General features: G+C 46.1%; 2 protein-coding genes across 2 annotated transcripts in view; one reads left to right on the forward strand and one right to left on the reverse strand.

Annotated features, from left to right (window-relative positions):
* Positions 1–2,474, forward strand: part of T265_15143 (hypothetical protein) — a gene marked incomplete at both ends in the record, with an annotated part of 21,713 nt that extends 19,239 nt beyond the window's left edge. Inside the window, one exon of the mRNA XM_009176748.1 lies at positions 1,904–2,474. Coding sequence (XP_009175012.1) covers positions 1,904–2,062 — 159 coding nt within the window. The remainder of the gene's footprint in view (positions 1–1,903) is intronic.
* Positions 1,903–6,328, reverse strand: T265_10384 (hypothetical protein; the record flags this gene model as incomplete). The annotated part of the gene is made up of 3 exons (XM_009176740.1): positions 1,903–2,467; positions 3,374–3,547; positions 5,768–6,328. 3 exons carry the CDS (start codon positions 5,936–5,938, stop codon positions 2,141–2,143), a joined length of 672 nt encoding a protein of 223 aa, XP_009175004.1.
* Between the last annotated feature and the right edge of the window lie 9,000 nt (positions 6,329–15,328).

The raw sequence follows: 15,328 nt of genomic DNA on the forward strand, positions 1-15,328 counted from the left end.
AGTCTATCAGTGGAAGTAAAAATGGATGTTTCTGTCTTCAGGCCCCAGAGCACTGGTGCCATTACTCCTTCATGCAAACACTTTCTCAACCGTTCTTTCTTATGCATGCTTTTTAAGGAAGATGTTATCTTGCGCAACTTTGACCAATCCCAGCGCCCTGTGTCACTACGATTGTGTGACGACCGTACACACACTATCACTGCACTAGGGGCCGACCTAGTCACTATTCGCGACTTGGGACTTGAGACAGCTACGTTTAAACCTTCAGAGTTATTTCATGGGCATGTCTTTTCGTAACATTATTCCAGGTCTGAACTTAGAGGACTCACTACTACTCCACATCCTAAGTTCGCGTTCCTTGGATAGACATTTTTCAGCAATTTATCCAGTTTGCCCCACCACAAAATTTAGCCGTCATTATTGCTACAGAGCTCCTCACTTATCCCTTGGTGATGCAGCTCAGCATGTAAATATACGCTTTATTAGTTCTTTCCATGACAAACTTTTCCACAATCAGGACCTGGTGTCTGTTACATTATTTTACCATTACTCCAATCATCATTGTCATCATCAGCTGTAAGAACCACGTACCTGCCACAGTGGTTGTAGCTGCTACAGTTTCGTCCACCGATGATTTGGGTAGGTGGAGGCGGGAGCTGGTGAACCGGTGCGTAAATACTGCTCTGTCAGTGGACTTTCAAGTGGGGGGAGCTATGAATTGAAGGTAAAAACTTGGATGCATGAGCGCCTTTGAGGCTCAATCCAAACTGGTCTCCTCAGTCCATCTTCCTGCATCCTTCTAAATGCGCCCGTCTTTGCTTATACGGTCCCCACCAAGGTATTACCGCTCGTAGAATCAAACTCTTCTACATCTAGGCGTAACACTCCAGTCGTAGGGTTACTGAAAACTCCTCGACAACCCGCAACCGTCTTTTGGATCATCGCGTATGTGCATTCCACGAGTTTTCATTAAACTTATGTTCTACTTGAACCTAGATCGGGCGGTTGCACACTAATTTTTTTCCGGAAGACTCAGTTAAATGGAGCTGCTTATGTTGTTTGTTTTGCAACTGAATTTGCTGCACAATACTACTTCATGTTTCATTTGGTACGATATTTGAGATACCGGAAAAGATTGTCTAGACGTAACACTGCCAATAAGGTTGCTCGTTGACAGCTCACTACCACTATAAACGAGAAATTTAGCTGTCTTCCATCAAAACGAATCCTGTTTTGCTCGGGTTCCAGGTCAATGGGAACTCGGAACAGCGCCATTCTGATGAGCTCCAAGAATGGTGGAATCGGTCGTGGGCTGTCAAAGAGCTTTCACCAACCTTATAAGTGGTTTCCTCACAAAAATATCGCGATATCCCGAATATAGCACCAACTGACGCACCATATTAGGTCGAATAACATAAACAAGAGATTCAGTTGGGATCCAAGTTAGTCTCCTGTGAAAAAACCAAGTGGGTGTGCAAATGAGAATAATTGACGAATTCTTTCCTACGTCTTTTTTCGAAGAATAACACATGTTTAGAACTCTGTTTCTGTTGTCCCAAGCTCGTATAACCTTGCACTCTTCAAACTTCGAGTTAACGTTGACCCCAACCCACCCTGAGCTTTTCACTCTCTCAATTGTTTTTTATCGTTTCTACGGAAGGTATTTTCCCCACTCAGTTACGTGTCTCCCCCCTCCCCATTTAAATCTGCTTGGTACTGCAGTCTAATTAGAAAAGCGTCAAATGCATACACACCTGTACATCCTTGCACAAAATTCAATTGAGATGCTTTTAGCTAGTTACGCTATTTAAACGTAGCCAACGTCAGAAGGATTATCCGTCTGTCTACCATTCACCTATCTGTGATGTGTCATTAGCTTATAAATCCTGCTTGTTTCATACAGGTTCGCTATGAATTTGGCGAAGCCCACTTACTGGACCCGACGGAGGAACTCATCGAAACGGATCCCGTTGATCAGAACCCAATCCATCGTTGTCTTCGAACCAAATGGCCCACGATTCGTATCAGATGGAGAGGAAATAAAGTCCCTTCCCTCAACTAACCTTAACTGGGTTGTGCATTCAGTATTAAGTTTTGTCCCCCACTTCCAACGTCTAAATGAACAATGGACTGTGAGCTCTTAGGATGTATTTTTACTAGATAATGTTGTGTGAACGGTCTGGTTTTGACATTTAATTATGTGTTCAGCAAGTTGATCGTATAAGCACCCTACCTTTGATTGCGGCGCAGTAAACATTAATGGCTTTCCAGCGTCCGCTGATTGTATGAGCTCCGGGTCAATTGGAAAACGTGCCAGGACGGGTAATCCGGTTGCCTCGGCCAGTCGGTCGCCACCTGACACCGTACTCTCAGGCCCGTCCTTCTGATGTCCAAATAGTGGGCTGTGATGACCACAGGCAGGGCAGATGAATTCTGTCATGTTTTCAACGATTCCATAGATAGGGACCTAGGGGTAGAAAGTAGATTTTACGGCATCTGCCATTATAGCCAGTATGATTGGCTGAGTCTACACATATTGCTATTTAGCATTTGGGCTATTTATGAAAACAAGTAGCGCTGCATCATTTCTGCTACAAATAAATCAATATCAACACATGCGGTGGCTGATGTTCGATTTTATTTAGGTCGTCATGTAAATTTACAAGTCTCTAGCAAAATACATGAGCAGAGCAGTAGGAAATGTGGAAGCCATTGAATGGAGAGAAAGGTGCATACGTCAAAGTAACTTTCTCTAATTTTTTAGTCGAGGGAGTCTCCAGTAATAATGCGGAATGTGGTGTAACTTACCACTTACAAGGGAGCAATTCAGATATTTTTACAGACGCACGGTTTGACAAACATTGTCCATGGAAGCTGTACGGTTGATGTCCGTTTTCTAGACACTACAGACATCCGCAGTCACTTTGTAACGCTTTTCAGCTAGCTTAATTTTACTTGTCAGTATAAAATCACACCCTTAGATAGTCATCTGATAGTCTTCAAGCGGAAAACGGTCGACTAGCTAGTCTGACTCGTGCCGTATCGAACTCGGCGTGTATCGTCATTCCGATTTCTGCTTGAAGAGTCCGAAATGCTACAAGATGACTGGCTGAAGCCTAGAACAACAAGTCACCCAGGAGGAATAAGTCCAGGAGTAAAGTAGTATCATTTCTTCCTGTTCAGAGTGCATATCGATTTGACAAGTGCCACTAATTCACAGAATTCCAATTCCGGTTGAAACGAAAGACGTGTGTCACAAGTGAGCTCTAGCAAACGCGAAATCTTTTTGAAGAAACTAACTGAGTAGGCCTCAACAAGGTGGTGCAATGTAAAATAAGCATTCGAAGTATACTTTTTGTGCAGAGTAACTCACGTTTAGGGTTTTCAGCATCTGTATACCGCGACGTGTGTCAGATGTGGCCAGAGTCTGCGGTGTAGTCACAATCACAACGCCCTGGATGGGAACATTCTGACAAAGTGATAGCTGAACGTCCCCGGTTCCTGGCGGCATGTCGATAACCAGAGTATGCAAAGGACCCCAAATGACCTACAAGAAGTTTCCATGGATCATGGAAGCCTGAGGCATAGTATGAGGTTGTCGCTACAAACGTCAACAGTTGCTGACCTCTTGAATAAACGTATAAGTACATGTTACGTGTGACGTACCACTTTTGCATATTGCATGAAATCAAAAGCCCCTGTGAAGTCGACAAACAAGACCTATAACAGTTGCTTACGTTCGCGGAGTTTCTCTTATATCAGGAAACTATCGGTGGTCGAAACGTCGGGCAGTTTCACTTAATGCATCTACTTTTAGTCACCAGTATCTTTGTTACAAACTTATACTGTGGTCCGTGCCCACCAAGTCTGAGCGGTCCGGCGTGCAGTTTATTCCCAAAGGCTCCCGCTTTGTATTCGCGAAATTGTCGTTTGCAATTCTAACGTTGGAGGACCGTCCTTTCAGTTCTCCTCTGTAGGTTGCAGCGTTTGACTCATTTGGCCCCATTGGATTTCGGACGGGTGGTTGATCAGTACAAGGAAGTCAGTCTTTTACGCAGCTAATATATCTTCAGGTTTTTTGGGTTTTCCACCTGTTCAGATAACTCGAAGAGATTTCTGACACTGAGTTTTGGATCCATAGACCTCTTTCAATGCTCCAAAGAACTCCTTATGACGCGCTGCTTCGATTACATCATCGACGTTACATTCAGCGTCGTGTCATTTTTTGGGTAAAAAGAAGTTCGGTCCTACTTATCAGCTATAAACGATGTACCAAGAGTACTTTGGTTACCACTATTGCAGTTTTGGTGAAGAGAATGTCTTTGAAGTCTCTTTCGTCAGACAAATAATTACATGGTCATTAAGATGTCCTTGTCCATTTCTCGGGTGTGTCCAGATGACCAAGTGAGTTTTTTAAAGATCAAACCATATTGATGATGGCCATCCCAGTACCACGCACGTGGACGAAACACTGGTCACTGCCGTTCAGTGATCGAAGAACATTCTTCCCGAGCCTTGACAAAATTGGGCGATAAGAACCCCATTAAGAGATGGTCGTTGGGGGGTAAGGCTTGGATGACGATCAAAAGATGAGTGTAAAACTCGTCTTTTACTCTTCAGAACGAGACACGGCGCACAAACGCTGGCAAACGCAGCAAGACACTAAGCTACAGTTTGAATTGTCATCACCCCTGGATTGATGCAGCTTATTTCACGGAAGATTCTTGCTAGCAAGTTCCTTGGTATTACAAATCCAACTCCGTGTCCCAGATAACTGTTCTTTAGGTCTAATTCCCACTAACTTTGCCACGGTCACTACCATAGTGCCTGCACTACAATGCTTGGGTTTCTTGCCGACGATTGTTGTTTGCCGTTCGGGTCTGTCATTGTCCTGATTCAGTGGGATTTCGATATTTCGGGGTCATACCAAGTTATCTAGTGACGCTGCTGCGTAAACAAGATGCCTTGTTTTTTTCATAAAGCTAACTACTTACAAGGCTGCTGAAGACTTCGACAGCTCTAGAACGAGAGATTCATTTGAGTCTCCCGTGAGAACCAAACTGGTATGCAAATCAGTGTATTTTTCGAAGATGTCTTCCTGTTTGATGGTTTCCAGACGTCCGAGTTTCGGATCTGCATTGGCCTTCAACGATCTGGTCTGAAATTATTCAGCTGTAGCACCATTTCGGTACTTAGTTGCCACGTCGACGGAAAGATCTGGTGGGACCAGCAAGACTGTGATCGGTGGAATTTTCTTGAATAAATCTGTTAGAAGCCAAAGACTCAAAGTTTTTTTTACCCACTTGGATTTATGAAGGATGGCTTAACCCAGCGACACGGAGCACGCGGCAGAGAGGCCTCACTTCAAATGCTAGCGCATAGTACTCATATCTGTCAGAATTATTTTGATCGTATTGGCTGATACGCCGGACACTATGGGACGGGACTGCTGTTTCTACTAGTACAAGTATACAGTACACAACACTACGTAATGCGGTATCCCCTCTACCTAACAACTTGCCTACAATGTAACTGTTTGGTTGTGAACATGACCACTTTTGCTTGTGTGATTAGAGAATCCGTCGATTCGGTTATCAAGATTTGATCATCCTCGCAAAATGCAAATTAAAACAGGTGGATCTAAAGTCGAATGCTAAAGGCAATGTACGAAACTAAGAGTTTTTCGTTTTTATACGTGGAAAAACGTCAGCACCTTGTTAGGCTGGGAATGTAACCGTGGTGCAAATTCCAGCCACAGTAATCTCACCTGTCTCAAGAGTTGCTGGACGGCAGACATAACCATTAGCCCACGCCAAACGACAGCCGAATCAGAGTCCACGAGGAAACCCATTGACATACACTTGATGCCATAGCTGGTTAGCGGAATGATGCGCTTTTTGGAATCTATTTCCGGCTTCAAGTCGTCCAGTCCCATCATCCGTGGAATAGACGGACCGAAAACATCCAAATCCAACAGACCAATCGGTTCTTCATGTAGCCGATTTTTCAAAGCTAGGGAAAGATTCACGGCGACGGTAGACTTGCCTGGAAAACAAGAGTCAAGCTCCACGTGGTGAACAGACCGACACCCCCTTTGGCCGATGACACCATGAGAATATTTCGAACTTCTGGGATGGGTAGCTTGACCGCCGCTAGACCGCGTCTAACGACTCGAAGGCACTGTAGGTTATTTGCGACACAGTAACAAAAGAGCCCTGATGCCGCGGGACGAAAAGCTACACTGTGCATTGAATGATGCTGGGGAAGAATGTGAAGTACGGTGAAATAGTCACATAGGCAATGAGGTTTAGCCATGGCTTGGGAAGAGCTTAGGAAATAAGAAGGAGCAAAGCAGAGTATGACAAAAAAGTATGACGGGACCATATGGTGGTCCTGAATACTGAACAGCACGTTGTGGAGGGGTTTCTGAGACAGCATACAGAATTAAGTCGCCGTATCCATGTAGACAGGTAATTTGTCAGTTATGTTGTCATTGTCAGTGTTGACGTCGATGCTTCACTATCATGCAACCACAAAGTTCGCCTGACTATAGCTAAAGACTTAAAGTGAAGAGAAAAGAAAAAGAGTGGGTGAGGGAAGGGACCTGGTGTTGGCCGTTGTCGAGAATTCTGAGCTGCCTGCACTCCCAAGCGCTCAATCAGACAACCTAGAAACTGGCAGGACCAACGCCAATAGCATCGATCAGCCGCCAATTTATGCAATGTCTACCGGTTTTGTAAAGTGATTTAAGAAGTGACGTAACTTCAGGAGAGCTTTTCTGTCCAGAGAGGTTTCCTGCAGCTGAGGATAATGATAAACGACCAGACTATGTCAATGATCAGGATTAGCGCGATAGTCAAAGAGTCAATACCAAACCCAAAAGTGGTTTCGATGTATTGAGTTGAAACAATTGAGGTATGAAAGGTGTAACTAGTAACACAAGTCCTCCCTGGATGAGGACTCCAGGAACCAACACACTGATGGTTAATGACGGTAAATGACAGGGTTAAGCCCCACAGTCTTAATATTTCAAGCAACAGTCCCCCCAGCACCTCTGCATCAAAGCTGTTCCCTTCAATGTACAGCTACCAAATTCCAACTGCAACTGGTAAGTGGGAAGGTTCAACAGAAATGAACGGATTAGGCCATCACTTCTAGTGCCTGACCCGACCTAAAGCTGCCATCCGGACGTAGCTTGAGTGCAGCAATGATCCACAAGGTGCAACTATGCCAGGAAAGCCAAAGGGGAGCAGTCACACCAAAAGCAGAAAGACTCGGTGATACGGGGCAGTCCGATGTTAAAGCCATAGAGTCTTCTGCGACACAGGTATGAAGACAGTAATGTGCTTCCCCCAGGAGACCAGCATGTTCATAATTATGAAAGCAGCGATGCCGCCTTCAACGAGGAAGGACGGGTTAGAAAAGGTCGGCCCTAAAAAATGCACACCGATCGCCCAATGGTTGGCCGTGACCATCTGCGCATTATTCAATACGGTCGAAATACTTTTAAAACCAGCGTCCGGTGCTGCGTTGAAAGCACGTGTTGCGCGCAACCACATCAGGAGACAGTAATGCCTTACTCAGTTAGGCCAACCCCCTGCAGCTGAGTAGGTCAGGCTACGGGAAGGGTCCCCAGTGAAAACCCTACTGTCTGCTGCCTCGCCGGCTAGACTTTTGAATCAAATGCTCGAGGTAGGGTACCCCAACCAAACCTTCCTCGGCCTGGGCAACCGGGAATTAGCATTTGCTCGTACAGTTGTGTCCACTTATGCTTTTGCCCAACCTCTGTCCATCACACAAGCAAACGCTGCTGGGTTATTTTATTGTCAGTTGACTGACCCATGGAGCTTACACTCCCCGTTGTCTATTACAGAAAACAATGACAACTTGTTAAATCCACCAGATCCTTTCTACATAGGACCTTTTAACGTCCGAGCTCAATATCAAATCGGCAAGCAGGCAACGCTCGCTGAAACATTATGAAGCATTTTATTATTATTAACAATATTACCACCATCATCGCAGCATAACATCAGTGATCAACACTGACGCTTCGCTGCCATACAACAACGATTCATTCGAAAAGCTTATTGTGAAGAAAAGAATAAAGCTGGACTGAGCAAGGGACTTAGTGCTAGCATACTAAGATCATTCCGAGGTGCCCAAACCTCTGGACACTTATTCAGGCAATCTGGATAAAGTGACATTGGTTGGAAGCCATATCTGTTATGAGGGATACCTCTAAACGAACAAATCAGTTTTACTAACGATTTGTCTTGTACACTGAAAACTTGTTTAAACATTTCAGCCTCTCATTGACATCCTATTGGACCGTAAACTCCTTTTATAAACTGGTTCAGTTAAATTCCGTATCGCGGAACGATCTACTTGTTTGCAGTATAATTTCGCCGAAGTTGTTTGTCTTCTCCATTCCAGTGGACTAACGCGTCTTACTGATACATTAACAAAGAGGATATAACACTGGTGATGAGAACCAATCGCGAACACAAACATATTAATTTCAGCTGAGGATTTGAAAGTACATAAGCGCAGTTCGAACGATCATAATTGAAACTTATTCAGTCTTTTACTCGAAATCGTTCAGCTGTAACACCCTTTCAGTGCCTAGCTGCCATGCCACACGAGGGAAGCACAAGGGCTGAGATACTGTCAGGTTGCCCAAGCCTAGACAGGGGAAGTCGAAAGGCAGAGGTCGGGTTCGAACCACGGACCTTCCGGTCAGTAAATTCGCGCTCTAACCATTGAGTTCATCTTGCCCCCAGTCTCTTACTCGTCGTCATCATCATCATCATCGACAGCATGACACCAGTGTTCAACACCGATGTTTCACTGCGGTATCTTTTGCTCAAGTTATCAGTCTTGAGACATCAGTTCCATCTCAAAGTGGCACTTCATTATCCTTTGCCGATTCTACCGCATCGAAAGTCACCCAGTTGCTCTACGAACCGGCATCTGGTCTCGCATTCGATTCATGGCACAGATACTTTCCAGAATGAGTTTGCCAACAAAGATAATGTGTGAAAATCCCGTCTATCGGTCCGGAAACTTGGAACCCTCGAGCACGATCGGTCCACGAGCTTCATTCTTCCCGAAAATCCAAAGGATCTAAACATCTCACAAACCGGTGGAACAATTCCATGAAATATTTGGTGAGCAGTATTCACTTTATAATGTTCGATACAATTGTCTCAAATTGGCCAAGCGCGAGGGGCAACGCGGCTCAGGTGATTAGGGCGCGAAGTTACTAACCGGAAGGTCCGTGGTTCGAATCCAAGCCCTGCCTCTCGACTTCCCCTGTCTAGGATTGGGCAACCTGGCAGTATCCCAGCCCTCGTGCCTCCTTCGGATAGCATGGCAGCTAGGCACCGGAAGGGTGTTACAGCTGAACGAACGAACGGCAAACAGCGATTCTGACGATTACGTTAATTTTGCCGGTGTCGTCAACCGTACGTATGAAAAATCTTCATTTCAGTCACTTACTGTTCAAGTGTCCAATTTTCGTCGCTGGTCTTCAGTCTCCGCAGGAATCAGATATTCGTACTCGATCGCTTTCCAAGCTTGAGCACGAGAAGGGTATTGCCCTGAAACTACTTATCACCGCCAACATTTACGTAATCTTAAACACGATACCACAATCCAACAACAGACGTCACGATCTAATAATCTGTGGTGTCATGGCGTTGAAACGAACTACTGTTACACATGGAAAAAAACCACCAACATCATGTTGGTCCTGTGTCGAGTGACATTATGCACATTTCTGTCCATTCACGAAGCATCAGTGCCAGAGGTATCATCGGTGGGGCCACAAAGGTTTCCGCCGTACCCGAGACAAAATTCAGCGATGCCTTTCAAGGTGGTCTTGGATGCTGTACCAAAATGAAGGCAAGCCTCAAACTCCAACCCAATTCCAGTTCAATTTTCAGACCGAAGCGTCCCGTGCCATTTGCCGCCGTCGCAACTGTGAAGAATGAATCTGTTCGTCGCTAGAAATCCAGAGGTATCCATCCAGTAAACTATTCATCATGGACAGCCCCTATTGTTGTCATCAAAAAAGCAAATGGCAACGTGCGCACATGTGCTGATTATTCCACTGGATTAGACGTGTTAGACTCTCACCAATATTCGTTGCCAGTACCAGAAGACCTGTTTGCCAAGCTTAATGGTGGAAAATGTTTCGCAAAGCTGGATCTCGCTGACGCTTACCTTTAAATAGGAGTCTCTGATGACTCCAAAGGACTTCTGACAATTAACACACATCGCGGTTTGTTTCAATTTGACCGTCCACCATTAGGCGGTAAAATCGGCACCAACAATATTTCAACAAACAATGGATGCAATACCAAACGGTCTATGAGGAGTTGCTGCTCATGTAGATGACATGATTCTCATAGGTTCTAGTCAAAAACTTTTGCGTCGTTTGTTTCGTGTACTCGAACGAATTCAGTAATATGGTTTTCGTCTACGTGTAGAAAAATGTGCATCTTTTTCTCACCTCCATCAAATATCTTGGGTTTATATTTGATGAAAATGGTAGCCACCCAGAGTCAGAAAATATCTCTACCATAAAACAAATGCCAGCACCGACAGATTTAGCAACCTTAGTTTGGTAAGCCAGTAGAGTTCATTTTTGCAAGACATGCATCGTGTCCGTGAACCACTGAAACATCCTTTAAAAAATGATGTGCCTTGGGAATGGTCGCATCACTGCCAGTCCACTTTTGACAAAGTTAAGTCGCTTCTCAACTCTGATCTGCTACTCACACATTACAACACAAATCTGGGCAGTACTGTGGTATGGTATTGGAGCTGTCATCTCTCACGTCTTCCCTGACGAAAGCGAAAAAGCAGTTTTCAACGCAGCCAGATCCCTAATAATTACCGAGCGCAATTATGGTCAGATCGAAAAAGAAGCTTCTACGATAACATTCGCCATCAAGAAGTTCCGAAGATCCCTCTATGAACGTCATTTTACGCTCATCACTGAGCATAAGCCAATTCTCCGCGTTTGAGGATCAAATTGAGGTTGTGCACACAGTCAACCGTTTGCTGTTGCTGCCCCAATAACCAGAAGTTAACGCAGTGCTTCCACTACAATCCGTGCATTTCCAGTTACTTCTGCCATGGTCCGCGATACCACTGCTTGTGATCCGTTATTTCAAAAGGTACTCCATTTTCACAGCACACACTGGCCTGCAGCATGTTCCGATAAGCAACTCCAATCGTTCTATCAAAGTCGATCCTCAGTTTCCGAGGTTAATGGTTGCTTACTCTTCGCAGAGCGAGTAATTGTGCCCCCGGAATTACAGTGTGATGTGCTTAAAAAATTTCACTTTGGACATCCGGGTATTGACCGCATGAAGGCGTAGTTATGTCTACTGGCCGAGCATGGATAAACAGTTAGAACCTGTACGCAAGTGTTCAAAATACAACCATCTGCAAAATCTCCTCGGAAAACAGAATAATGTTCATGGTCTGTTCCAGCAACTCCATGGTCACAACTTCATGTTTATTTTACGGACCAACCAATGGCGAACAATACCTGATCCTAGTAGACGCCTATAGTAAACGGCGTGAATTGTTTAGCATGAACCATGTTATTGCTTGTGCAACCAATTCAAAACTACAACATATGTTTATCCACTTTGGAGTTCTAAATGTCATTGTCTCTGACAACGGCAGTGCATTCACGTCCGCTGAATATTCCGCTTTCTGTCGAGAAAATAGCATACAACATGTGAGACCACCACCATTTTATCCACAATCAAATGGCATATAGAAAGATTTGTGGGCACTTTGAAACATCCTCATCATCAAAGACAACATCATCATCCTCATCAGCCTCATCATCCTCATCATCCTCATCAGCCTCATCATCCTCATCATCCTCATCAGCCTCATCATCCTCATCATCCTCATCAGCCTCATCATCCTCATCATCCTCATCAGCCTCATCATCCTCATCATCCTCATCAGCCTCATCATCCTCATCATCCTCATCAGCCTCATCATCCTCATCATCCTCATCAGCCTCATCATCCTCAAGGTGGGGTCACGATAAACCCATTCAGGAAGGCGTACAACACCAACGACACCCAAACTCTTTGTGATCTCCTTCACGCCTTTCTGCCAAGTCATGCGCTGTCCACCCCGCGGTTTGCGCCATCTTGAAGGAGGCACGGAGGAGAACACTCGTCTAGGTAAACGGTGTTTTGGCATACATAGCACATGACCGAGCCATCGTAGTCGATGATGCTGGATGTTTTCCCGGATTGAAGTACCTGCAGCACAAACAAATGCCCGTTTTCTAATCACCTCGTTACTGATCCGCCGAAGCCGTCTAAAACCAGCCACGCTTCTGAGGCATCGGTGGTCGAAAACCTGAAGACGCCTCACATCATCTGTCCGCAGAGACGGAGTGTCGGACCCATACAACAACACACGACCCTTAAGATCTAGTGAGATGCCTTGTTGGCGCCACAAGTGACGCAAATTAGTAAAGGTGATTCGAGCCTTTGAGATTCTTGCAATGACTTCATCAGACGTACTTCCGTCAGACCTAACACAATTACCGAGGTATGTAAAGTTTCCTAGAACCTCCAATGATTCTCCTTGGATCGTAAGGGACATGTTCAGAGACTGCACGTTCTGAAGCATGGCTGTGCACTTTGAAGGTACAAGGCGCATGCCAAAATATGGTATGATAGGCGTCAGTCTATTCAACTGGGCTTGTGTTTCACTTTGGTCTTCAAAGATGAGGTCGATGTCATCTGCCCTGGTCAGCTGAATTGCTGTTCGAAGTAATGTGCCCAGCGATCCAAACGTTCTGCTTTGCTGCATATCAGTGAGTCATTTTGGTCTCTGATTATTCCGTAGACGAGAGGTTTCCGAGGACCAGTGAAACGAATCAAGCGAAACAGTTTGCGCACGTTTCCAGCATTCTTTGCATTTTCCGTTTCTTCGACCTTTCGGGTCCACCAAGCTTCTCGGTCTGCGCGGACACTCAGTTTCACCTGGCGTCGGATGATGCTTCGGGTGGAGTTGCGGTGTCGGCCAAGTGGAAACTGTCGCCGGATCTCCAGCTGAGACGGTCCTACCAGAGATCCAATGCTTGGATGAGGTTGGCTGGGTTGTAACGCGGACATTCCGGCTTTGAGCAGCGCTTTGGATACATTTTCTCAGTGGCCGTTTGTATCCGACACCGTGCCGTCCGGCAGGCGTTCGAGGAGCTGGTTCTGATAATTTCATTTGACTTCTGGGTCCAATAGCTTCTCAATGGCTAAGGGAGGTGTGCGCGATTTGTCTACACCTGAAAAGCGCAATGAAAAGCAGCAGCGTACAGGTGCACGGTCGGAGTTCACACTGGTGTTCCAGAAGGAGCAGTAGGCGCTGATCGACCCTCACCACCGATAACTGACGGCGATGTGGTCTACTTGGATTTGGCGCTGGCTTGTTGGTGGGCACCACGTTCTCAAGCGATTTCCGCTGTTCCGGGAATTCGTACTGCAAAGGAACAGTCTGTGATCGGCACACATCTCGTATCCAAACTAAAACGACCAACCAATCGGGCCTTAGCAGCAGTCAGTCCACCTACCTGGACGTTCATACCACCAGCAACAACAACGATATCTGAGCTTTTAGCCTGCTGTAGAAGGGCACCTAGAGCCTCATAGAAACCGTCCTTGGCAGACTCAGAGCTACAGTCAGTTGGGGCGTATGCAGACACAATAAACAGGGTGCGATGAACCTCACTTTCTGTAGACTCTCTCGCAGATGTTGCCAAACGAACCGCACAGAGGCGACTGTCAACGGGTATCCAATCAAGCAGAGACGCTTCCGCTTGTTCGCTCAATACAATACCCACTCCAGCATATCCAGCTGCGGCGGCCTCTGCATCACCAGGTGCGCAGCCGGAACCTGGAGGAGAGTGTGGGGGCAGTCAGTTCGATCACAGTACTTGTGTCCTGCAGAAGCGACAATCAATGGGTATTCAATCAAGCAGAGATGCTTCCGCCCAATACAATACCTACTGCAACACATCCAGTTGCAGCGGAATCTGCAACACCAGAAGTGTGCGATCGGAACCTGGAAGAGAGCGAGGGGGCAGTCAGTTCGGTCACAGTACTTGCACGCTACGTCCTTGTTTCTGACAAACAACATACATCAATGCAGAGGTAATCCAGCATACGAGCAAGAGCCACCTGTTGACCTGCCTGCTTGAGTGTGCGAACATTGAAGGCGGCTAAGTAGACACACTTTCGGGGTTCGGAAACAGACTTCGAAGTGTTTAGGGTTGTGACTAAACTAAGACGTACAGAAGCTACAGCTGAGTGTGATGCACGGCGAGCGAAACGGTCAGCCTGGAGCTGAAACCTGCGGAGAAGGTATTCAAAGTTAGGTGGAGGAGAGTGGAAGACGTAGAACGTGAAAGTGTAAGAAGGGAGACGTCAGCAGTAGCATGTTTTCGCTTACCCGCCCTGCTGTATACAGCGAGTAAGGCGACCCGGCTGATGGCACCACGCGACGGCCGATGTGACATGAGAGTATTGTTATCTGCAAATGTCACGGTTGTACGTGGGATGGGGTACTGCCAGGGTGCCCACACCTAGATACGAGGATGATTAGGGTCCTACACCAAAGCCTTTTGCTCAAAAGCCTAACCGCAAGGCAGCGGTGTTTGGCGGGAAATGCAAATGCATTACCATTTCTACGGAACAAGTCGCCACATGTTCCAACCCCCAACCTGGAGGGCCAGGAGACTGTGTTCGTCAGACCTCTAACCATTGACCAACCTGGTATGAGAGACTCTGTGAGTGTCGCGGGACACTCTCCACTATAGCTCAATGGATCGCTGAGTACACAAACTGCCACACCACGGTGAGGTCCAGTCTCTTCTTGACGGAGTTTCAAACGCGCACTCCTCAAACACAAAAAGTAGGGGACCACACCGGAAATCCTCGATGCATTTCTGCTGAGTTGCAGGGCGACACTAAATGTTAACGCTCCACATACTAAATACCCGGCGGAGGTACATATGAACCGGAAGATCCGTTTACCGTTGACGTCATCCGTCCAACACCACATTCACCAGTCGGTAGAAACATAAATATGGAAGTTGAGTTCAGCCAACATCGCGGTGCTGTAACATGCTTACATCCGGTCAATCCGTGCTAGCGAAAGACTATCGTGGTGGTACGGAAAAGTGGACACAAGGTATAATTGTGCACCGGGTTGGAAAAGTTGTCTGGGGTAAACGTAGATTGCTCCATCTGGGTCTGTCATGCCACTCAGCTACGCTCTTCCTATC

This window comes from Opisthorchis viverrini, assembly GCF_000715545.1.
Source record: "Opisthorchis viverrini unplaced genomic scaffold opera_v5_366, whole genome shotgun sequence".
NCBI lineage: Eukaryota > Metazoa > Platyhelminthes > Trematoda > Opisthorchiida > Opisthorchiidae > Opisthorchis > Opisthorchis viverrini.